Raw genomic sequence first — 24,551 nt, forward strand, 5'->3', positions numbered from 1 at the left:
TCCTAATCTGTGCCAGCATCTAACTCACTCTGGATAAATTACACTGCTGCCTTCAGGAATTCTGCTTGTGTCATTCTGTCAGCTTATCTATAGGAATAGCCTCGAATACTCACTACTGTCTCTATCATAAGGGCACCATTCTCTGCATCACAACTCTTTTGGGTTCCTGGACCCAGTTGTAATGTGTGTGTGTGTTCATGCACACACACGTCCCCACACCAACAAGGAATTCCCTGGACACCTGGCTGAACATTCCAACACTCTAATCACTGCAGTTGCTTCCTCTGGTTGTCAGTCCCATCTAGGTTACCTAGGGCTTTCCAACAGTCACCTCATTAACGTAACAAAAGACACCTTTATTGCTCTCTTCTAGGAAATCCTAAGGATTTTAGGAGCTGTGAGCCAGGAAATCCGTGTACCAAGACCAACTTTATATAAGGATGAACGTGAATGACCAAATATATATTTTTATATTTCTTATAAATTACAGTATTGCATCAACTCTTTCTCCCTTCCTTCCTTCCTTCCTTCCTTCCTTCCTTCCTTCCTTCCTTTCTTTCTTTCTTTCTTTCTTTCTTTCTTTCTTTCTTTCTTTCTTTCTTTCTTTCTCTTTCTCTCTCTCTCTCCCCCCCACCACTTCCTGTTCCTTCCTTCCTCCCTCTCTCTGCCCTCCCTCCCTCCCACACTTCCTTCATTCCTTCCTTTCTTCCTCCTGTCTTTCCTTCCTTCCGTCCCTCTCGCTTTCTTTCTGTGTCTCTTTCTCTTTCTTAATGATGTTTGCTCAGGTTTTCCTATAAGTGTTTTTCATGAACAGTTGGTATGTTTTGTAAATAACCTTCAAATGACAGATGTCTATTACTTACATAACTATCTTCTAACAGCTAGCTGCTAGAATTTTAAAGCCAGATTAGGGGTAGTATGTACTAAATGTACTAATGCTTCCCTCTATTTTCCTTAACTCATATTTTCCCTTCAGTTGTATTACCTCATTGATGACCTACCTTCCATTTTCAGTTACCATTGATTGTGAGACTGGCGTATAATGCTGATTTAATAACACTCTTTAAATACCAAGAGAAACACCATCTCACTAAAATATATATCAATTTAAAGACAATTCCTTATTTTATAAATGTTAAATCAAGAAGAAAACTGTTTCTTTTAATCAAATATACCACCCTTAGCTTTTTACATAATACATATTTTTGTAAGGCAACTCAAATTCTTTGAAGTAGGGGACAAAATTAATTCTGTAAAGAATCCTATAGTTAGTTATTTCAGTCTCTGAAGAGAAGAGTAGCCTTAGTAGGCAGTTGTGTGTGTTTTGGAGGAGATAAATTACCAAGTTGGGATTCTTTAGTGCATAATGAAGAGTTGATTTATTCTAAAAATATCTTTTTTTTTTTTTTACTTTTTTTTTTTCAACGTTTATTTATTTCTTTTGGGACAGAGAGAGACAGAGCATGAACGGGGGAGGGGCAGAGAGAGAGGGAGACACAGAATCGGAAACAGGCTCCAGGCTCTGAGCCATCAGCCCAGAGCCTGACGCGGGGCTCGAACTCACGGACCGCGAGATCGTGACCTGGCTGAAGTCGGATGCTTAACCGACTGCGCCACCCAGGCGCCCCTAAAAAATATCTTTTACATAAAGGCACATAATCACCACATTGCCATGTTCAAACAATAGGATTTATATCCTGGCGATAAGAGGGAGGGGACTCTGGGCTTCACCTATTGCTTTGCTCTGGCTTTGGAAAAGAAGATGATTTTCTACTCACTGGACCCTTCGGTGATGTTGCTGGTAAATGAACTTTCCCCTGCTGAGCTGCATCTTTTGCCATCTTTGAATTGCTGCCTCCTTCTGGCCCACTGGTCTATTGCTTCTTCTTGGGAACCATCACTGGCCCTTGTACCTCTTGGAGCCAATTCCTGGGATAACTTGCGGAGGCTATTTATTTCCAGATTCCAATCTAAATTAAACCACATGAAGTATGAAAGTGAGACAATATTTCAAGACAGATTTTCAAATATCCCAGTCTGTGTAACAGAATCACTGTAGACTAGAACTAGAATAATTCATTTAACTCTTTCATGATTCAATTTTTAAACTTGTATTACTTAAAAACAAAACCAAAAAACCATACAGATTGAAGGCAGAGGATCACCATGCATTACTTCAGTTGGGTTCAATTCAATTGATAATCCTTGGGTACCAGCAATATTCCTGATATTATATTAGTTATTCTGGAAGAGCAAAGTTCACATAAACTGATAATTATGCCCCCTGAATTCTCAAAAAGAAGATATTACCTGAATTAGTTAAATTACAAAATATGATAATAAGTCTACTATTGTACTCAAATCCTTTATGGTTTAACTTCTATTAATCACAAGAATGCAAATTTCATGATACTTTTCTTGCTGCATATGTTGGTTTAAAATAAGGAACAGGGGGAAAAAATAAAAAATGAATGAGGCTTTGATCATTTTATATTTGAATAAATAACTTGAAATACTTTACATAATTCCAAACTGCTGCCTTCTGTCATCATAAGCTGTATATTGATTAGAAGCAAGAAAATTACAAATAAATTAATTGCAGTAAAATCAGACTGTAAGTAAACAAGTAACAAAGTAAAATAAAATGAAACCAAAAATAGCAAAGCATATAATACGTACTAAGTAATTCCATAGGCTGGAATTGGTTAAGATTTTACTTATTTTTATTTTTTGATACTATGTGAAAGGCAAGCAACATCAATTTAAAAAGAGGCCAAATATCAACCTATATTTTTATTCTATCCATTTTTTAAAAAAAAATTATTTATTTTGAGAGAGAGAGAGAGAGTGAGCACGAGTGGAAGGGAAGCAGAGAGTAAAGGGGAGGGAGAATCCCAAGCAGACTCCACGCTGCCAGTGTAGAGCCCAACACAGGGCCCATTCTCACGAACTCTGAGATGGTGACCTGAGCCAAAATCAAGAGTAGGAAGCTTAACTGGCTGAGTCACCCAGATGCCCCTATTTTTATTCTATTCTAAGGAGCAAATGAGTTTTAAAATTCGGTCTTTGTAAATTAAAATCTGATTTATCAGTATCAAAATTTGTACTTAGAACTATTTAATAAATGGGATATATCCATGAATAAGTGATTTTCTTTTATTCATTCATTCATGTTTATTTAGTTTTGAGAGAGAGAGAGAAAAAGAGAGAGAGAGAAAGACAGTGAGCAGGGGCGGGGCAGAGAGAGGGAGACACAGAATCCGAAGCAGGCTCCAGGCTCTGAGCTGTCAGCACAGAGCCTGATGTGGGGCTCAAACTCACAAACCGTGAGATCATGACTTGAGCCAAAGTCAGATGCTTAACTGATTGAGCTGCCTAGGTGCCCCAATTTTCTTTATTTTATATATAATTATTAATGATCCATTTGATCCATAACATTTTAAATTTCACTTGTCTGGGAGAAGTGGGAAGTAGGAAGAGCCATTATCTAATACCTCTAATTTTCTATAACTCTGCTGTTGACCCCTATAGCTTCCCTAAGAAGTTAAAGGGGGAAGAAAAATTACATTCATTTTATATTTACTGTTGATTTTCTATATAATAATTTCCACCCTTACTGGAGCTACAGATATGCACAAGATTACTTTTTGCCTTCTGAATTTTAAACAGTGGTGGACTTTTAAAGATGCTCTGGCTATTGTCTCCAATGGTTGCTCTAGTTCCATTTGTTGAGATTTAGAGTCCAGGTCGACTCTGAAGGCATCATGAGATGAGGAGGAGAATTTTCTATATTTGAAAGCAATTCTTTTCTGAAATTGCTGGAGAAAAAAAAAAGAAGTTCTATGAGCCTAGGAAACTGTGTGTAATAGAAGTATGGCCCTGTGATATCGTGGGGAAAGTTTTCCTCTAACATTTTCTTAGGTACCTAAATGAAAAGAAAGTGTGTGCCCTACAGTATGTTTTGAAGTGTCATTTGAGAACCACTGTAATGCCCGCTGAGTGCAAAGCATTACTCCCATTGTCCTGCTTGGTGTCTGTAGAATCTCAGGTTTGCAAAACTATTAGAAGGTAATTTGGTCTAATCATCCTCTAGATGCTTAAAACACTTCTATGAGATTTTTACCAAGTAGTTATTCATTCTAAGCCTGAACACTTCCCATACTCAAATTTATTACCTGTTTACTCCCTGAATCAGCATAATCCTTAAATATTTCAAACAGAAAGTTTTTACTTGGTGAATCGAATCTATATCTCAGTAACCATCATTCACATATAAGCTTCTTCCTTGTTCCATGAGTATCACTTGTTTACTGAGCCTTTCTAGGAATAAGGCAGTGTGCTTGGGGCTGGAACGAAGACACTCAAGTATCTTGAAGGACTCTATTAAAATACACACCATCACTCTGTAGGAACAATATGTTAACCCATTAAAAGACACACTAATGTTTTATCAAGCATGAGTTTAAAAATAGAAAGCTGTTATTTTGGAAGCCAAAGGGTGGTCTACCAACTGAGATGGAGACCAAGGAGAGGAAGATGGTCAGCTGGGAGAAGCCCTGCTGGAAGAAGACACAGGCATTGAGGCTGGACCCTGGATCTTGGGCCCTGGATTTGCTCATCTACTGAGAAATGCTGAAATGGGTGCCAGTGTGGTAAGTTCCCAGTTTCACTAAAAGTTAGCTTGTTGGAAATTATCCCAAAGGTTGCATTCTGCTACAAGAAAAGGAGTATTTTCTTTACTAATCTTTTTATGTCTAGAGCTTGGCATGGACCTTGGAACCACAAACTTTCTCAGAGCTGCCATAGTCTATACCATTTGCCTTGGTGTTAGCTTCTAGGATCACTCTTTCCTTGCAACACAGCAAGTTAAACTATCTTAAACATACATGTAAGTTTTATGTCATATGTAAAGGGCTATTTAATTGTAAATATTTCTATGCCATGTAAATGTCATTTAATCCTTCTGATTCTCTCCTTGTCATTCTCTCAGAGTACCCTAATTTTTGTTTCTTCATTAAAATATATTATGATATAGAATTTTGGTTCTTTGGCAGAGTTCTTAAAGATACATTTCAGTCCATTTACCGTTGAAGAAATGAGGTCCTGAGAAACTTCTTTACCCAAGAATGTATAGACTTGACTTGGCAGAGGAAGAACCCAGAATTTAGTTTTAAGAGTTTCAGACTGGTACCCTTTCCTTTATATCACTGTTTTTTTTTTTGTTTTTGTTTTTGTTTTTGTTTTTATACTTTCCACCATCTACCCATCCCCACCTGCTCTCTTCTGTCTAGTTCAGAGATCATAGACTGTTTAGTCTATACTTTGTCTTAAAAAGTCTTATGGTATAGAGATTCATATATATACATACATATGTATATATATGTGTATATATGTATATATATGAATATACATATATATAAATTCAAAACTAACTAAATATTTATAAAATATTATAAATATATTTATTATAAATACAAAAGTTCAGATCTCCAGGTCTCTTGAAAAACCAAAAGACCTGGCTGTACTGGACCTGTATTCTCATTCCCTCAGGATAGAGCTCCCTCTAGGTCACCAACACTCCATTATTTCTCACATAGCCTGCTTTACTCATTTACATGATCTTCCTGGCTTCTGTAAGCAGTCCAGATTGTGACAGCTAATCTAGGTAATTCGCAAGCACACAGACAGATGGGAGGAAGGAACTACATAATACAGATCTTCTTCGACTTATGATAGGGTTCTGTCCTGATAAACTCATTGTAAACTGAAAATGTCGTAAGTCTGAACTGCATTTAATGCACCCAACCTACTGAATATCACAGCTTAGCCCAATTTACTGTAGGTGTGCTCAGAATACTCACTTAGCCTGCAGTTGGGCAAAGTCCTCTCACACAAAACCTCTTTTATAACTAATGAACAAGATTACCTCTTGCCTTCTTTGAATATCTCACATAATTTATTGAATACCATACTGAAAATAATAGAATGGCTGTATGGGTTCAGAATGGTTTTAACCTTGTGACCATGTGTCTGCTGGGAGCTGCGGCTGCCACTGCCCAGCGTCAAGAGAGAGTGTGGTGCCACAAAGCACTAGTTGGGAAAAGATCAAATTCAAAATTTGAAGTACAGTTTCTACTAAACATATATCCCTTCTGTACCATCCTTAAATTGAAAATTTTACATTGAACTACTGTAAGTCAGGGACTGTCTGTATTATAGTCAGCACTCATGGTAGGCATTCTTAATCTGAGGTATGTGGATAGAATCTGAGGAGTTCGAGGACCCTTCTGAAAAGTTAGGCATCAGTTTATGCCTATGTCAAATTTATAATTTTCTAGTGCAACAGTATAAAGATATTCTCGTTCCTTAAAGCAATCCACACCCTGAAAAGATTATAAAATCCTGGCCTGAAGTATCAATAGTATAATAACAATATTGAATAAAGTATAAAAATAGCGCTCTAGGAGAGTCAAGTCCGTGCAAAAATTGATAGATTTAAATGTCATTTAATACAAACATTTAAATTTCTTAAGCATTTCCCTATTTTTTTGTTTGTTTTTGTATGTGAAAATAGAGTTTTGCACAAGGAAACATGATGTGAGTTCCCTGAATTCTTTCGTTCAGCAAATATCCACGGAGTGCCTACTCTACAGGACAGGCACTGTTCTGGTGTTGTGGATACAGAAATGATCAGAACAGAAAAAAAAAAAAAATCCATGCCCTCATGACTACATTCTTGTGGGAGAAGACAGAACAAATAAACTAGTAAAATACATGGTATATTAAAAGGTGGGGTTACCTAGGTGGCTCAGTCGGTTAAGCATCAACTTTAGCTCAGGTCATGATCTTGGGGTTCATGGGTTCCAATCCTGCATCTGGCTCTCTGCTGTTAGTGCAGAGCCTGCTTCAGATCTTCTCTCTCTGTCTCTCTGCCCCTTCCCTGTGCTCTCTCTCAAAATAAATAAACATTAAAAAAAAGAAGGTGAAACTAGTGTGTATAAAGTAAAACAGAAGAGGGATAGATTACGCCTGGGCTGGAATGGACAATGCTCCAATTGCAGTTTTCTTTCTTTTTTAGTTTTTCCACATTAAATTTTTTTTTTTACTTATTTTTGAGACAGAGAGAGAGAAAGAGAGAGAGAGAGAGAGAGAGAGACAGACAGACAGACAGACAGACAGACACCAAGCAGGGGAGGGACAGACAGAGAGGGAGACACAGAATCCGAAGCAGGCTCCAGCTCTGAGCTGTCAGCACAGCCCAACATGGGGCTTGAACTCATGAATCACGAGATCATAACCTGAGCCAAAGTCTGATGCTTAACTGACTGGGTCCCCCAGGCGCCCCTCCAATTGCAGTCTTAAGTTGAGTGGTGTGAGAAGGCCTCACTGAGAACTGAGAAGGTACCATGTCAAAAACTTCAAGGGATGAGAATGAACAACTTGGGCAAATGGGGGAAGAGTGGTCTAGGTAGTGGGAGCAGTCCAAGCAAAGGATGTATTGTAGGATCTTGCCTGGCAGGTTCTAGCAACTCAAGGAAGTCACTGTGGCTGCAACAGAATGATCCAGGGGAAGAGGAGTAAAGGGGCAAAAGGGAGAGTTGTAGGAGCACCTTTTGATGAACCACAGTAACAGGGAACTGGTAGCTGCAATTGTTCACCAAATGAGACAACCTCAAAGTTTATTGAAGTATAGCATCAGCTCTGGGGGAATTACAACGTGAATTATTAACTTACAAGGAAATAGGCCTTGTTGGGGGAGGCAGTCCAGGGAGGAGAATGACCATGGGGGAAGGAGAGCCAGTCTGGGAGGGAGATTTATTCATGTGAGCAACACATCTGTTCTGGGAGACACAAGGGCTCTTATTTCAGGTCTGCCTCTTGCTGACTCAAATAATTATGGACTGATGAAAACATTGGGGTTAATGCCATTGATCCTGTTATCTGGGGGTATGTCGGCGCTGGAAAGCAGTCTCTGTGACTGATGGATCTTTGCTTTAGGGTGTTCATATTAAGCAGGTGACCGTACAGCATTTGCGTTGTTTTAGGACATTTATCCTCTATACAGTAAATTCATGTTTTATACCAATGCTTACATAACTGTGCTTTCTGTATTTTATTTCTACTTCTAAATTGTATTAATTCTATTTAAAAATTAGGGATGGAACAACTAAGAAGAGATAGTTTCATCATTCCAAGTCTCATTTCTGGACATATCAGGCATGTTACTGGAGGTTTGGAAGGAAGTTTTTGCTTGTTCAAGATGTATTTTAATATATAATGTGGAATAATGCTAACATAGAATATAAAATATTTATGACTTATTGAGGAAAAACAACAAGGGCCTTCTGTGAAGTGACCAAAATGATAGAATGTCGACCCAAGATCGAAAGCAGATAGGGCAGTATTATGTACTTAGAAAAGAGCTTCTATTTTAGCCCTCTTGAGGTCTGGAGAACTGCTGGGTTCTATCAATGTTTTGAGCAGGGTCAACCAATGCACAAGGGTGGACAGAGGTCTGCTTGAGGTCTGACACCCCATAGATAGCTCAATCAGGATTAGCCATGGCCGTTTCTGGTTTTTGTCCTTTGCTTTGATTACTATTCCACATGGCCTCCTGAAATATGTATACCATCCTTCTGCAACGCCACAGCAAGGTTTAAGAACACATTTTATCAAAAACATATTCTTTCTATTATAAATATGCTTAGTTTGCAAGAAGGAAAGAAATGGTAGATTATTTAAGACTGGCAAAAGGCTAACGTTTCCTACAAAATTGATTTGGCAATACATCAACCTTTTAAAGAGAAATTGATTTTTTAAAAACTTTATATTAAACCGCAGCCTGGGTGATTTTGTTATGCACTATTTATGGGTGGGGTAGGTGATAATGTAAGGAAGCCGAGTGATATATGCTTGCCCATATTCATCTAATTCTAAAATACTCAATATATCTTTAGCAATAAAGCAAAAATCCCAAGCAATAAAAAAAGCCCTCACGTTAAGACTTTCCAAAGCTCAAACATGGAAAAACAATGAAAGTTAAAGATTCTATATAGCCACTGTACCTGTCAAGGCTTTCTGCTTCCGAGGCGACAGCAATATGTCTATTTGGTGATAGTAAGTTTCCTTTGGGTCATTTTTATCTCCTTCAGAATCTGGCTTTGTTGATGCAATCCTTTGGTACTCTGCTGGCTCCTCTTTAAAACTGGTTAGTCCGAGGCCTTTGTCATCTTGGTTTTCATATTGGTCTGCATCATTGGTCAGTGTCTTCTCAATAAACAGATTATCTGCAGCACATTCTGTGCAGTTGAACTCAGTGGTGTTCGGCAAATCCATTTGGAAACAGACTTCATTGTGGTTCTCATCTGATAGGTCTTCAAAATCTCTATGGCATGCATTCTTTACCACTGGCATTATTTCGAATTTGTCTTTTTCACCATTTCCCAGGGAGCTGGGTGAGTCTTTAGGATTTTTTATTCCCATGGGACAATTAGAATAAACCGTGCCTCCTTTATCATTATGAATAATTAATCTTTGCTCTAATTCATCAGTTATTAAGGTCATGACTAGCTCTTTTGTTTTGCTGGGCACTGCTATCTCTGGATGACCTGTCTGGGATTTTGTTTGACTCCATTGCACAGTGCTATGGCTGTTCCTGTTGAGTGGGCTGCTGGCAGAGAGGCTGCTGGAGGATTCAGGACTGAGAGTTGGACATCGTGTACTCTTCATTTCCAGTAGTTGCTGTGCGTTTGTACGAGAGTCACTATGTAAAGCGGCCTTGTTAAAGTCTCTGTCAGTCCTATCAATATGCTCTTCCTCACAGGTTTTCAAAAGTTCAGCACAATGATTAAAAGAAAATGTATCCCCAGGGACTTCTTTCACTTCTGATTGTCTGGTGGCCCAGTGGGATGGGCTGAATGAGGTGGAAGGCTTCAGAACATTTTGACTGGAAGGCAAAGATAAAGAACTTGATTCCTCACAACAATCTGCAGTTGGAATTTTGCTGCCTTTGCAATAAGTGCTGGCTGCTTTTTCTCCTACCACTTGCCTGCTCAGAGAAGATGAAGAACAGAAGTCAGAATCTTTGCCATCTTGAACTGGGAAGATGTCAGTAATGGCACTTGGCAAATAATTTATTCCTTCTGGGCTTTGCCGTGTACATGAGTCTGATGTGATATTTTCTGGTATATCGAAGACGAGTTTTCTCTCTCTAACCACATCCTTCAGATCCTCAAAAGGCATGCTACTTAAGTCTGTATCACTTAAACTTGTGGTCTTTAGGGTACCTTGTGAAATAGGAGGAATGTTTTTGAGAAGAGTCTCAGCCTCAGAGAAATTTTTCTTGTTGAGGATGTTCTGACCGATTTTAAAGTCATTCTGCTGAGACATGGCAGATTCTACCTCACAGTCATCTAAAACTGAAGATAGTGAGTCAGGCTTAGTCTTCTCCCTCTCAGGGGTTGAGCACAGAAACTCCACCTCTCTATCAACTTTCTTCTCCTTCTGGACGGCACACACAATAGAAGGAGAAACATGAAAACAGTCTGAACTCTGATGCTTGTTCTCAAGCTTCCACTTTTCAGGGCACCTAATATCAGACGGTAGAGAAGACCTGGAACATTCTTCAGTAGTGTGATCGGAGGAAATGTTTCTGTATTTAGCTCTTTTTCCCCTTCTTTTAGGATAAGCTATATTAATTAATATATTCTGTTTCTTACTCATGTATTTTACTTTAACTTCTTTTCCTACAATGCTTACTTTTAGTGAAGGTCTCCCTTTTCTGGCAACTTCTCCTTCAGATTCAGATGGCACCTCAGGTTTTAGTTCTACTAACATATTCCTGTATATAGAAGAGCAGCTTCTAGAAGTATAGCATCTCTGACTGTGTCTGGAAAAGTAATGCTGATGACATTTTGGACATCTCCTTTTTGTTGGGAACTGCATTCCTGTTTTACAGAAAAATCTATTCTTGATTTCTACTTGCACACTGAAAGCCCCACATTTCACTTCTGTAATAATTTTGCCTTTTGCTGGTTTAAAGGCTTCTACTGTGTTTGGGAAATCCTGCAGTATGATTTTTTCTGATAATGATTCTTTACAGTCATTAAACATGGCCACTGACAACACTTTGTCTCGTTGATGAGAAATGGATGATGGAGGATCATCATTCTCCTTCTCCCTACTTATTTTGCTGTCAGATGAAAGTTGTTTATTATCTTTAGGGAGGAAAAGTGAATTCTGTTTTCCATTCACAGAAGCAGATGTATGCTCATCTCCATTTTCCTTAGATTTCCCTAACGCCCTAATCTGATGAAACATGGCTTCTGGGGTGTCTCCTTTGACTTCCGTTTCAAGATCTTTTATATTTTTTTGGTATACCTGATTAGCAGATTGAAGTTCACCTAAACAAGAAGAAAAAAAAAAAAAGGAAGAAAGAAAGAAGAAAAATATTTTCTGTGTCCTTTTGAAGAGCAGATGGGATGCAAATTCTTGGGTACAATTCCATGCATATTCTTTGTAATTTGAGTAACATTTTTCATTCATTTCTAGTATGCAAAGATATTTTCCACAAAAATTCATTTCTAATATCTCCTTTTAAATCAATTATCTTAGAATACAGAATATTGCTAGGTAGTTCTAGGAAATAAGAATGTAATTAAAGTTTATTCTAAAACAGAGACTTCCAGGGGTGACTGGGTGGCTCAGTCAGTTGGGAGACAGACTTCAGCTCAGCTCATGATCTCGCGGTTCAGTTCATGAGTTTGAGCCCTGCTTCAGGCTCTGTGCTGACAGCTCAGAGCCTGGAGCCTGTTTTGGATTCTGTGTCTCCCTCTCTCTCTGCCCCTCCCCCACTCATCCTTTGTCTTTCTCCCAGAAATAAACAAACATTAAAAAAAAAAATTAAAACAGAGACTTCCAAAATGGATGAAATGAAAATTTCAGAGCAAACTTACGCAAATAAATTTTGAGACTTCTTGATAAAGAGTAAGTTACCATGTTCAAGTATTTGAACATGGCATTATAATGCTACAGGCTAAATAAAGCTTGATCTAATTTGAGAAGGTACAACAAATAAAGAGATCCAAATATGAGTTATAAACAGCCTTTTAAACAGGTCTGATAGTTACCTTTGCCCAGGGTAGAATGGTTTTTGTTTTTTTTTTTATAGGACAGAGAAGGTATCCTAGTATTGTCAGATACTATCATTTTCCAGGAGAAGAACTAGAGTCTGGATTTATTGTGAAATCTCCTAATTTCTAAGGATGGTCTCACATTTTAAAAAACCCTCTATAGATGGAGGCTAATATATTTAGGGACCAGCTTTGGCCCTAGAACTGCCAGCTTGCAACCTTTACTCTCTACTTTATAATTTTAGGATGTTTTGCTTAAAAAATTTGTGAACCTGAGCTTGAGGTAGCAGATCTTAGGTAAAAAACAGTGAACATGGGTGTGGGAGGGAGGAGAGGGTGGGTGATGGGCATTGAGGAGGGCACCTGTTGCGATGAGCACTGGGTGTTGTATGGAAACCAATTTGACAATAAATTTCATATTAAAAAAAATAAATAATAAAAATAAAATGTATACTTTTTAACTCTTAAACAATGAACAAAATGCAAAGATCTCATATCTTTTAAACTACATCTCAAAGAGTATTGGGAAAGGAAAAGAAAGAATGGGCAACAAATAGTGATGTCATGGAAATCTATGAACCAGGTCTCCACAGAGATAATTTTAATAAGGTGATTAAGCTAAAAGTTGGAAAAGATTATTTATAATTATTAATTTTTTAATGTTTATTCATTTTTGAGAGAGAGAGGCAGAGCATGAGCTGGGGAAGGGTAGAGAGAGAGAGGGAGATGGAGAATCTGAAGCAGGCTCCAGGTTCTTTGCTGACACAGGGTTCGAACTCACTAACGGTGAGATCATGACCTGAGCTGAAGTCAGACGTTTAACCGACTGAGCCACCCAGGCGGCCCTCTAATGATTTAAAACGCTTTCTCAATTTGGCTATGAAGCTATGATTTTATATATACCTACATATTTTAGTAAAGATATTTATAAAAATACTTACATAAAGAGTAAAAAATTATCATTAATGAGAAAAAGAATAACATCCTACCAAAGTTTGGCTAGAGGTGGCATAGAAGTATGGGGTGCAGAAATAGAATTGCTGTTTCAGAATCAAATAAAGATTCGTAGGTTTAGGAATCACAACTTTCCAACTTTAGGTTCTCAAACACGCTGGGGTTCCACTGAGTTACCATTTGCCTCTCTTCTAGTCTGAGGGAATGTCTTTTCTCAAGGCAAGTACTGAAACAGTTCCCAGTGGTCTGCTTACAATCTGAGAGCTGTAATGCAGAAATCATGGAAGAAAAGATGTGGAAACATGTCTCTCTAAAGCCTATTTATAATACACCATGTATACTATAGCAATTTATATACTAGTGGACTGCCTTCCAAAACTATAGATTACAATTTATTCTTAAAATAACACCCTCACGCCAAGAACAGTTCAGTTTATAGCCCTTTTTAATTTTATAATTTTACAGTTTATAGCCTCTTTCAACTGACTGTAGTTCAATTTCTATGAGTAGCAAGACAGAACTGAGATAGTTATATAATAATCCACTGATAACAGATTCTAAGAATAGCATTCTTCATATTCTTTGTCTGAATATTTTTATTTAAATTTTTATTCATAATATATGCCATTAATAATGAATGCAGATGTTTATACATGACAACCGATCAAACTTCTAAATCATTTTATTACACTTCTAAGCATTTGTCTTCCTACTTTTATAGACATTCTGTGATACACAAAATACGTGGCTAGGTTCATTTTATATATACTTATAAAACCAATGAATTAGACTTACATACTGTGGGATTCAGGATTTTCCATTTTTTATAGGCTTTTCTTCTTTTCCTCCTCATTTTGGGGAGCTGAGGATCTTGAGCTTTCACTGTCCTTTAAAAGCATAAAATACAAGGTTATTTTCTACTCAGAATTAGGTTTAGTAAAATTCCTGACTAACAACTCATTTGCCAGCTTGAAACATAAAATCATTTCGGGTATCCAATAGTGTTCTCCTTCAAATATATTTTATTACTATAATTATATTTTCTATCCTGTTTAATTCTACTTAACTAATATTCATCTATGCCAACTATTTAGAGTCCATTATTATATACTATGTGAATATTCAAACATATATTTCTTCATATGTGTAGATATTTAGGATGTAAGTTATAAAATTATATTCTGTTTAATTGATCATTTTTATACTCCAACTTTTCTTAGCCTAATAGAAATATCTATTTTTTGTGAAGTTGACCTAAATTTATTATCATCATATTTGTAGCCCTGATAAATTAAGTAGGGTAGGGAGATTGTTTGCCACCATTACATTATCTCCATATACCCTATTTAAATAAAAGATTAGATACACACTCTATAGTCTCTGTAGAAGAATGAATTATTTGTAGAAGATAAAATTCTGTACCTTTCTTGTGAAACAAATGATATTTTCCCTGTTGATGATGTCTTAATAAAAAGTATTAGGGAAGATACTTGGGAGAGACACAGCCTATAACTTCCCCACTATCACCTCAGTAGTTATCTGCCTGTGCTTAGAGCTAAGCCTGATTCAGTTGCTTTCCTTTTAGAGGATTAAACTGTCTGCAGAGATGTGAAGAGAAATAGCTTCTCTCTAAAGCAGTTTGTTTTGCGTGTATTAGGTAGACTGTGCCTTTGGACACCTCAGCAGAACAGCTCAACTTTTATCTGTTTTACAGGTAACTCAAAAAAAAAAGGGGGGGCTGTTTTGTGACCAGTTTTGGAAAAATTTATTTAAATTCTTCTTAACTCATCTCTCTCCTCAAAATCCCCTATATCATTGTATGTGATAATTTCAAATCACTTTTCCTCTAGAAACTCTCAAAATCTCATAATTTTCTGAAAATTCTTTTTCCTGAGGCAATCTTTTTTATACAGAGCCATTGACACTCTTTTGGCGTGTTCCAATTATCCTTTCTATTCTCTCTCCCAATATGCACAATTAAGTTCCTATGGCTGACTAAGCAAGCAATAATCCTTTATTCTTAGAAGACCAACATGGGGGTTGGGTGGGGGAGAGGATTACAAACATGTAATTAATATCTTTCTTTTTTTTTTTTTAATCCCTGTCTTATACATAAAGGGTTTTCTAATCTAAAAAAAAATGCTTCAAAAGCACTTGACTGGGTTATTGATTATTTCTCTATGGTCCCATATAGTTTGAACAGCGAAATGTAGGCGGCTGCACTGTGTTTAGTACACAGTACTCTGGGCTTTGACTCAGAAGATCTTGGTTGTGGTCTGGCTCTGCTGTTTACTCAGGGCAGGTCATGCAATTTCTGTGAGGCTGTTTCCTTTGCCTCTGAGATGGAAATGGTAGCAAATTTCACCTTACAGAATTGTCTTGAAGAAACAACTGAAATGTGTGATAAATGGTTCCAGTCAAACTTCATCATTCTTAACTTTATATTGGAGAATATATACATATCTGTTAGACACACGCATTTGTATTGAGCACCTGACATTGGGAGAATATCTCTCACATCCGAGCTGCAAATGAATGCTTAGATAAAGCTGATCAAACCATAAACTCTTTTTGAGCCAGAATATCTAAATGTTCAAGATCATCACATTCAAAATTCTCATTTTGCAGGGGAGAAACTGATATTCAGAGAATCCTTGTTTCCTGTATCACACTAATAGTGGCTATTGAAGACTAGAACCCAGGCTGTTGGGACTTAGGCTAACTCTGTCTTTGAGCAGATATACAAGGTATATAGATGCCCTGAGATTGCTTCTGATCATACAGAGCAAATTTTATAATTAGTTTGCACTTTACCTCAGAGCATGACAACTTTGACCCAGGAAATTAAATGTACTGCTGAATATTGAATATTCAGGCACAGTGCCTGACACAATAGGCACCTAATAAATATGTATGACCAAGTGAATTAGATGGATAGCTCAGTTTGTATCAAATTATGTTTTTAATGATGTCTTCTTAGATTTCTGAATGTATTCTTTCCTTTTACTGTGTATTAATTTGTTGATCATTAATAAAAGTCTATTTTAAGAAGACCTTTTTTTTAAAGTTTATTGATTGATTTTGAGAGACAGAGCATGCACGTGCAAGCTTGCATGGACACAAGCAGGGGAGGGGCAGAGAGAGGGAGTGAGAGAATCCCAAGTAGGCTCCATGCACTGCCAGTGCAAAGCCCCACACAGGGCTCAATCCCACAAACTCTGAATCCCTGACCTGAGCTGAAATCAAGAATTGGACACCTAACTGACTGAGCCACCCAGGTGCCCCAAGATCAACTTTAAAATAAACACACTGGGGCGCCTGGGTGGCTCAGTTGGTTAAGTGTCTGACTTCGGCTCAGGTCATGATCTTGCGGTCCGTGAGTTCGAGCCCCACATGGGGCTCTGTGCTGACAGCCTGGAGCCTATTTCAGATTCTGTGTCTCCCTCTCTCTCTGACCCTCCCCCTGTTCATGCTCTGTCTCTCTCTGTCTCAAAAATAAATAAACGTAAACAAAAAAATAAATACATTGCTTGTCTTTTTCCCCACTAGATATCTCTTGCTCTGTACTTCCGTAAGAGGTACCTAAGATAATGGTAGTGACATAATTGATATATAATTGATATAAGTCCCACAAGCAGTCTGGGGGGGAGATGGTCTACAAATTCTACTTTACTTAAATGGCAGCAAATATTTCCCTCATTTGATGGTTAAACAGGGTATAGATACAACAACATGGTCTAAACTGACCTTGAACAAAATGAAGAGTGGGAGAAGGTGTTCCTAATACATTTATTCACAGGGAGGGTGCTTGCTCAGGACACCAGAAAGCAGGGGCACCAAAGTTTTAAAAGACTAAAGAATTTGATATTTGACATTTCAAAAATTTCAGAGCATTTATCACTGGGAAAATCAGATTATTGTTGGATTTCCTTACACATGGTGTAGAATTTTTAATTTCACATAGAGACATCACAATCATTCCAATGCTTTCCTACAATGATTTAATAATATTTGCATATTTCCTATCTCTAAAACAAGTATATCACACTTGTTTTTCTAACCTCCAGTCCCTTTTCTTCTTCCCATGCTCTCCTTGAAGATCTGGACACATGATCAGAGGAAATAGAAGCCAACTGAAATTCTGCTTTCCAATACTAAAACTGCCAACTTCTTTGATTTGCATCAGGTACTATCAAATCTCTCTTACGTGGAAGATGAAATGGGCCTAAGGACCATTTTCCTGCAGTCATTCCCCTCCTCTCTTGCAGTGTCCATTTCTGTCTTCTGTTACATCATTCTCGTGTCAGAGTACAGACATTCCCTCACCACTCCATCTACTGTCACATGCCTCTTTTCACCTTTACAGCAACACATCTTGAAGGAGTTGCCTCTATGTTCTGTTTCTTCTTTCTCTCCTCACATCATTTCCCAAACCCACTCCTAGCAGTCTCGTAAATTCCCACCCTGTTGGGATCACTCTTGTCCCAGTCACCAGTGACATCCATATTGCCAACGCCAGTAGTCACTTCTCTGTGGTCAGGTTATTCACACTTTTAGCAGAATTTGACACACTCATTCTATTCTTCTTTACTCCTTTCTTTAGATTCCATGGTGCCACACTCTCCTGGTCCTTGTCTTGCTCCACTGACCATTCTCTCTTAGACACTTTTGCTGGGTCTTCCCTTGCTCAGTCTCTAATCTTTGGCATCCTCAGGGTTCTTTGTGCCTTTTCATGACCTCTCTCCCTAGGAAATCTCAACCATTTCATGGCTTTAAAACTATCTATATAGATGATTCTAAAATTCATAGTTCTACTCCTAACTTATTCCCCAGAGTCCAAGCTTAAATATCCAATTGCCAAACTGACATATCTACTTAGGTGTCTAGTTGGAGTCTCAAATTTATCATGTTCCAGAATGACCTCTTGATGTTCTCTGCCTTCTCCAATTATTCCCCTGAATCCCAAATCTTTCCAATCTCAGCCAACAGCTTCACCATCTATCTAGCTCAAATCACGTACCTAGGTATCAACTTTGACTCTTCTCTTTAACTTACTTTCCTCATCAAAACCATCAGCCAGTCTGCCCCACACTATTTCTAAGTATCTTATCCTTAGTATGTCCATTTATTTTCTTCTCCTTGCTACCACCCAAGTCAAAACCTCCCTCTTTCTCTTTTTCTATATGTGTATATCTACGTGTGTAAGTGTATACGTGTGAGTATATATACATATATATATATATGTAGTCCATATTTTAAAAATATATATTTATATATATTTGTAAGTATGTACATATTATATATATATTTAAAATCTGGACCAATGCAATATCTTTCTAACTGCTTTTCTTCCATATTTATATCCTTTGATTATTCATATAGCATGCAGTTTTTTTAAGTATATAAATTAAATCATGTCATGCCCTGTTTAAAATTCTCTAATGGCCTCTCCTTCTACTTTGGAAAAATTCTAAGCACTTTAGTCTTTTTTTTTTTTAACACATATGCACAAAGTACATTTTTATTCACAAGTAAAATATACCACAACTAGACCTTGGGATGTACATTTAGGTATCCATTCCACTATAGACTTCTTGGATTTATATTTTTCATAAATGTTTATTTGTTCTGTGCAAAATTGGTACTAAAGCTCAGAAAAGTTACTGTGATTGCTGTTATATATCAGCTGAATCCTATCACATTTGAGACCTTTATATTGGATTATATAGATCTTTTTTATAACTGGGCTTTGACTTATCATTGTAATTCACAGAATAAGGAGGAAAAATATAAACAGGAAATGCTAACAATATCTTTCTACTGCAAAATTACATAGTGACACCATTATTCTGAGGAAACTATTAGATGGTAAAGATTTCTTTTAAAGGTATTGCTAGAAAATTTACTGATGGCACTTTTCTGACAAATTACTTAAAAATTCTCTATAAGCTGAAATGTTTTCCTTGGAACATTCAAAAGCAATCATCTAACACTAGTAAAAAGAGAAAGAGTCATAAAAGGGTAGATAATGATCACTATTAAAATTCTAGAAGGAGACTAAATATGTCAATGATACTTCAATTAAAAAAAAAAGAAAAAAGACAGAAATTCAGATGTTTAAATACTTCTAGGGTAGCATACTATCTCTCTTTAATGTCTTTAACACCAATTGGTTTGAGTTTTCTGTAGAATTTGAAAGAAATCTTAGTGTATTTCTCATGGCTTTACGTCCTGTATTTTAACACAAATTCTATGTTTTCTGTACTAAATGTTTAAAGAAAATTTATACATGTAAAACATACTATGGAAAGTTCAAGTTTAAAAATATTTAGAAAGGGGTACCTGGGTGGTCTCAGTGGGTTGCACATGGGACTCTTGATTTTGGCTCAGATCATGATCTCACAGCTGAGTCAGGCTCCTCACTCTCAGCGGGGAGCCTGCTTAAGATCCTTTCTCTCCTATCTCTCTGCCCCTCCCACTGCTTGTATGCTCACTTTCTCTCTCTCTAAATAAACAAACATTTAAAAAATTAAAAAATATATGGCAATATTGAGAGAAAATAAAACTCTAAAATGTCCATTTATTCTTGGAAGTGTACAAACCTGTCTTCTGTCATTCCTGGTTTTGATTTTGAAAAGGTTTCTTTTTTCTTTGAGAGAGAGAGAGAGAAAGAGCGCACGTGAGAGTGAGCAGGGTAGGGGGCAGAGAGAGAGAATCCTAGGCAGGCTCCACCCTCATTGTTCAGTGAAGAGTCCAGTGTGGGGCTTGATCCCATCACCTTGGGATCACAACTTGAGCTGAAATCAAGAGTCTGAAGCTCAACCAAATGAGCCACCATGTGCCCCTGTCATCCCTGATTTTGAATGGCATGAATTTTAAACTATACCCTTTCGTCATTAATTTTTAAAAATTACATAAAGCATAAGAAGAATTATGTTGGAAAACACCTGTTTCAGTATTGAGCATATAGCACTTCAGATTCGCACTCAACTTCCATAGAGCTGCAAGGATGAACCTTTGTAAACCTGGTTGCCAGGTAGTAATTGTTAATGAATAGTTTGCTAGCATCTTGAAACTAAACTGCTTTAGTTATGATCATTTAAGGTAGTCTCAGTACTATTGTAAATTGTTCACGCTTTTACTTCTTCCCCTGCGTTGAAAACATTGAAGAGTACATCTGTTTTTATCTATATTTGTATCCATACCTATAGATACAATATTGGAATCCATTAGGTTAAAATATTAAAATAGAAACATCCAAACATCACGTCCAGTGAAAGTAACTTTTCCTTTCCCCAAGTGCACAGTAAGTAAGTTGTTGAAGTTCACAGGTAGTATTAATGATCTTGGTGATCACTGGATATTTGAGTCCAGTAGACATAAAAGAACCTCTTTACTAAAATAATTATCTTTAAACATAAGCTTTGTTGGAATGCCATCACTTTATTTGGCCCATAATTGATCAAATATAACTTAGAGGATGAGGGTAATGCTTGGAGAGCAGGAAGCACATGCTATGTTAAGTTAAATTACAATCTCTGCAGAAATGAAATTCAGATAGAAAAGAGCATTGTGCAGTGTGGATTTTGTTATTGTTAATCTTACTATTATTAATGTTTTAAGAAATGAGTAAGGAAAGATTTATATTAGTGAACCAAAAGGAAATTGAGCTCAGTGTTTAATAAAGTTTGATAAATAAGGTAACACCAGTTAAGGAAGGGAAAGATGAACTAAAGATGAAGATCCCTTACAGTTCCAGAAGTGTCTGCCCTTTGTTTCAAGACAGATAGCTGAGAGATCATCTATCCAATGCCCTCATATCTCATCAGAGGAAACAGAGATGTAGCAAATTGCCCAAGGAAACATAGTGCTGAGATGCTGCCTCTCTTCCTTTACCACTGTGGAAAGACTCCGAAAGTGAAAAAAAATTTTTTTACTTAAGATTTTTGCAAGATGTTTATTGCTTTACTGTGTTAAATGTAGAGGCTCTTTTTGAAATGCTTCAGGAACTATCCCTTTCCCTGCTCGCTTTCTTATAAAATGAAAGGAGTTACATTATAATTGGGAAAGCCCAGTGTACTTCCCACGGAGGTAGCATTAATAATTTGGCTCAAGCTTCTGAGCTGGACTTAATGTGAAAATGTAAATATAATGTAAACTTCAAGGAATTTACAGTGTAGCAGAGGGATTCTCAAACTTGAGAATGCTGAAAATATCACTGCATAACTTGCTAAAAATGTAGATTTGGGGCCTCACTTTGGAGATTCACATTCTGAGTGAGGGCACAGGAATATGCATTTTTAGTAAGCAGCCACTCTTCAGCCCCTTGCAACAAGTCATTCTGATGCAGAAACCCTGTTGAAACAGATAAAACTGGATAGGTGGAATGGAACCTCATTCAGAAAATCTTTAATGGCCTTAAGATTTTAAAGTAGAGCAGTCCTGAGGAAACTTGCAATGAATTCTCATTTCACTTCATTCCACCTCATTTTCCTCCTCTCCCAGTTGGTACATAGTAAGGTTAAAATTTTTTATTGTTTTGCTTTAAGTACAGATTGTTCTTCCTTTTTTAAATTTATTTTTATTTTTTAATATGAAATTTATTGTCCAATTTATTGTCCACAACACCTAGTGCTCATCCCAACAGGTGCCCTCCTCAGTACCCATCACCCACTCCCCCTGCCTCCCACCCCCCATCAACCCTCAGCTTGTTCTCAGTTTGTAAGAGTCTCTTATGGTTTGGCTCTCTCTCTCTCTAACTTTTTTTTTTTTTTCCTTCCCTTCCCCCATGGTCTTCTGTCAAGTTTCTTAGGATCCACATAAGATTGTTTTTCTTTCTATATCAGCAAGCTTCTAGGGAGAAAACTCCTTGAGAGATCGCTTGTTATTTTTTGCTCAGCCCCATGTAAAGAGGCTCTACCAAAATTGTATCCTAAATCAGACTTCGGGGGGTAACTCTTCAATATCCTTCTTCCATCTCTGTGCTAACCATAGTTAGTGATAAAAATCTAGAAAGTCAGATTAGCAGGCCAGGGCCACTAGTGTGAGGAGATGTCACATTATATATTTTTTTTGACGTTATTTTTGAGAGAGACAGAGCATGAATGGGGGAGGAGCAGAGAGGGAGGGAGACACAGAATCCAAAGCAGGCTCCAGGCTCTGAGCTGTCAGCACAGAGCCCGACGTGGGGCTCAAACCCATAAGCCGTGAGATCATGACCTGACCCGAAGTCAGACACCCAACCAACTGAGCCACCCAGGCGCCCAGTCACATTGTATTTTTGATTGCTTATTTCCCATGTTCACATTTGGCTTCTCAAGAGTTGAAGTGTTTCTGTATTTTGGGTTTGACTTTGCTTCTAGAACTAAAATGGGTGGCAAGTACATGGGGCGTTACAGTGTCATGGAAGTTTCAGAAGGAAGGTAGTTGGCCGGGAGAATGAGGTACCCGGCCCTTGATCTTCCTATTTATAATGGTGTATACATCAGCTCATTTCCATAGAACTCCAGTATTTGTTGAGCATGGCTTTTTATGAAGCATCTCTAGTGGGACTATCCTCTTCCTCTGAATCAGCCCCCTGGCTGCTCCACAGTTAACCTGACTTGAGTCAACAGAAATTTAGAGGAAATTTAACTTTGGAACCAGCAAAGGTAGATAGAACAGCGCAATATGTATAGCTTTAGATTATCCTAGTCTCCTGAAGAACCATTAGAGATATGGGCTGAAATATAAGATCCACAAGGGCAAACAACTTATCTGTTTTATACTTTGATGTATTCCTGTTCCATATATGTGGAAAAACACAGTAGTTGATAACATTTTTTGGGTGAATGAAACTTGCTTATTATTCCCTGACTTCAGTCACTTGAGTACTACCTTCATGATTCTTACTATCCCTATGAAATATCCATGCTATTTGCTTAGTAGTTTCTCGATTCATTAAAATTTACTTTAGTTTCATGTTAGACAATAATTCATGTGAAATTCTGGGTTGTAGCTAAACATTAAAAAAAACACTAAAAAAAAATGTTGTACCACCCCAAACCATTTTATATACCAGCAGTGGTATGTGTCTCTTATTTGAGAAGATACAGTCATACTCTATGTGTTATTATCATGACATTACTAAACTAGAAATCAGTTTTGTATTTTGCTTTGCTTCACTTCCTTTTTGGCTTTTGAATGCTTATCAGAGTACAAGTTTTGCTAATCTCATGTGCAGAATGATGCATGAATTAAATATCACTGTATGAAGAGGAATCACCCTATTCAACTCTAGTTAGAACTCTATCTACTCGAAATTTTTTTAATCGCTAGGTCTGAGAAATCTGTAATTATGGTTTTCCTCTACTTTGACCTTGACCAGCACAGGGACTTTCAGAATCTCTCTTGAGAATACCATTTCCATTCTCTCAGTCCTAAGTGACAGTTCACATTATTCCTCTTCCACTAATTATACTGTCTGCAACTAGACAAGAGGTGGCAACTTTATTGCAACATTTACATATTTCAAATAATAAAAAGGTTACCAAACAGGTATATTTCTATTAGATGAAGAAAGAGGAAAAATAAAGCATATATGTACACTTACATATATCATTAGATACCTTGTTAAAAGTTAGCAAAGGATAGGCTCAAAAGGATAATTGAATGGATCTCAGAGACTACTTTTTTCCTGCTTAAGGCTTTCCCTACCTATTAATTAAATGAAGAATGCCTTTGAGTTTTCTAAGGGTGAATGCTGTCTCCTCTTTTCACTTATTTAAGTGAAGCCATACTACTTCATGATGTTACAGAAGAGCTATGCTTCTCTGAAGGCTTAATAATTGCTGAAATCCAACTCTTGATGGGTTTAAATAACATCCTCTTAATTTTGAAGCATTCAACCCTCAACCTCAGTTTGAAGTAGTGTTTGAATATACCGTGTCTTGATCTTTATACAGAAACCTCTGTGTGTAGTTTCCCCCAAAGATGAAATCCCTGTGATTTTTTTCAATGAGATGTCTTATCCCTCAGGGGCAGATCTCATCAGTTCTGCTGACAACAGAGGTTTTGATTGCTCTAAACAGAAAATGTGTAACATCTTCATTCCTTTTCAGCACAGAACCAGGAAAAACCAGTATGTAACCACACTGCTAAATTGTAAAGAGTGAGAAAATGCTGAAATAAATAAACACTGAAAATACTTCTTCCTGCCCCCCCAAGCTAACCTGTGTTTTGCTAATAGTAGCATAAAAAATGGCCATTGGTTAATTTCTACTTCCAGTCATTCAGAAGGAAGTAATGAATATATTCTTTCAAATCTTTCAATGGAAATGTTATCATCATCAGCTATTTATAAGAGCCAACTTTTTATTTTTATTAGTGTACTTTGGGCATTTTTAAACCTCCTTATTGGTTAGATTTCATAATTCATGGTAACTTGAATTACCTTAAAATTACTGTTACATCAGAAAAAATAATTTG

The 24,551-nt window shown here is 37.2% G+C and overlaps 1 protein-coding gene across 1 annotated transcript in view; it reads right to left on the minus strand.

Moving 5' to 3' along the window:
- LOC123609314 overlaps positions 1–13,918 on the minus strand; it is a 110,422-nt gene extending 96,504 nt beyond the window's left edge. The window contains exons 1-3 of the mRNA XM_045500342.1: positions 13,881–13,918; positions 9,066–11,402; positions 1,779–1,970 (exon numbers count right to left, since the gene is read on the minus strand). Of these exons, the coding sequence (XP_045356298.1) occupies positions 1,779–1,970; positions 9,066–11,319 (2,446 nt within the window). The 5' untranslated portion in view covers positions 11,320–11,402; positions 13,881–13,918. The remainder of the gene's footprint in view (positions 1–1,778; positions 1,971–9,065; positions 11,403–13,880) is intronic.
- Positions 13,919–24,551: the final 10,633 nt, after the last annotated feature.

Source organism: Leopardus geoffroyi, chromosome A1 (assembly GCF_018350155.1).
Source record: "Leopardus geoffroyi isolate Oge1 chromosome A1, O.geoffroyi_Oge1_pat1.0, whole genome shotgun sequence".
Classification (NCBI taxonomy): Eukaryota; Metazoa; Chordata; class Mammalia; order Carnivora; family Felidae; genus Leopardus; species Leopardus geoffroyi.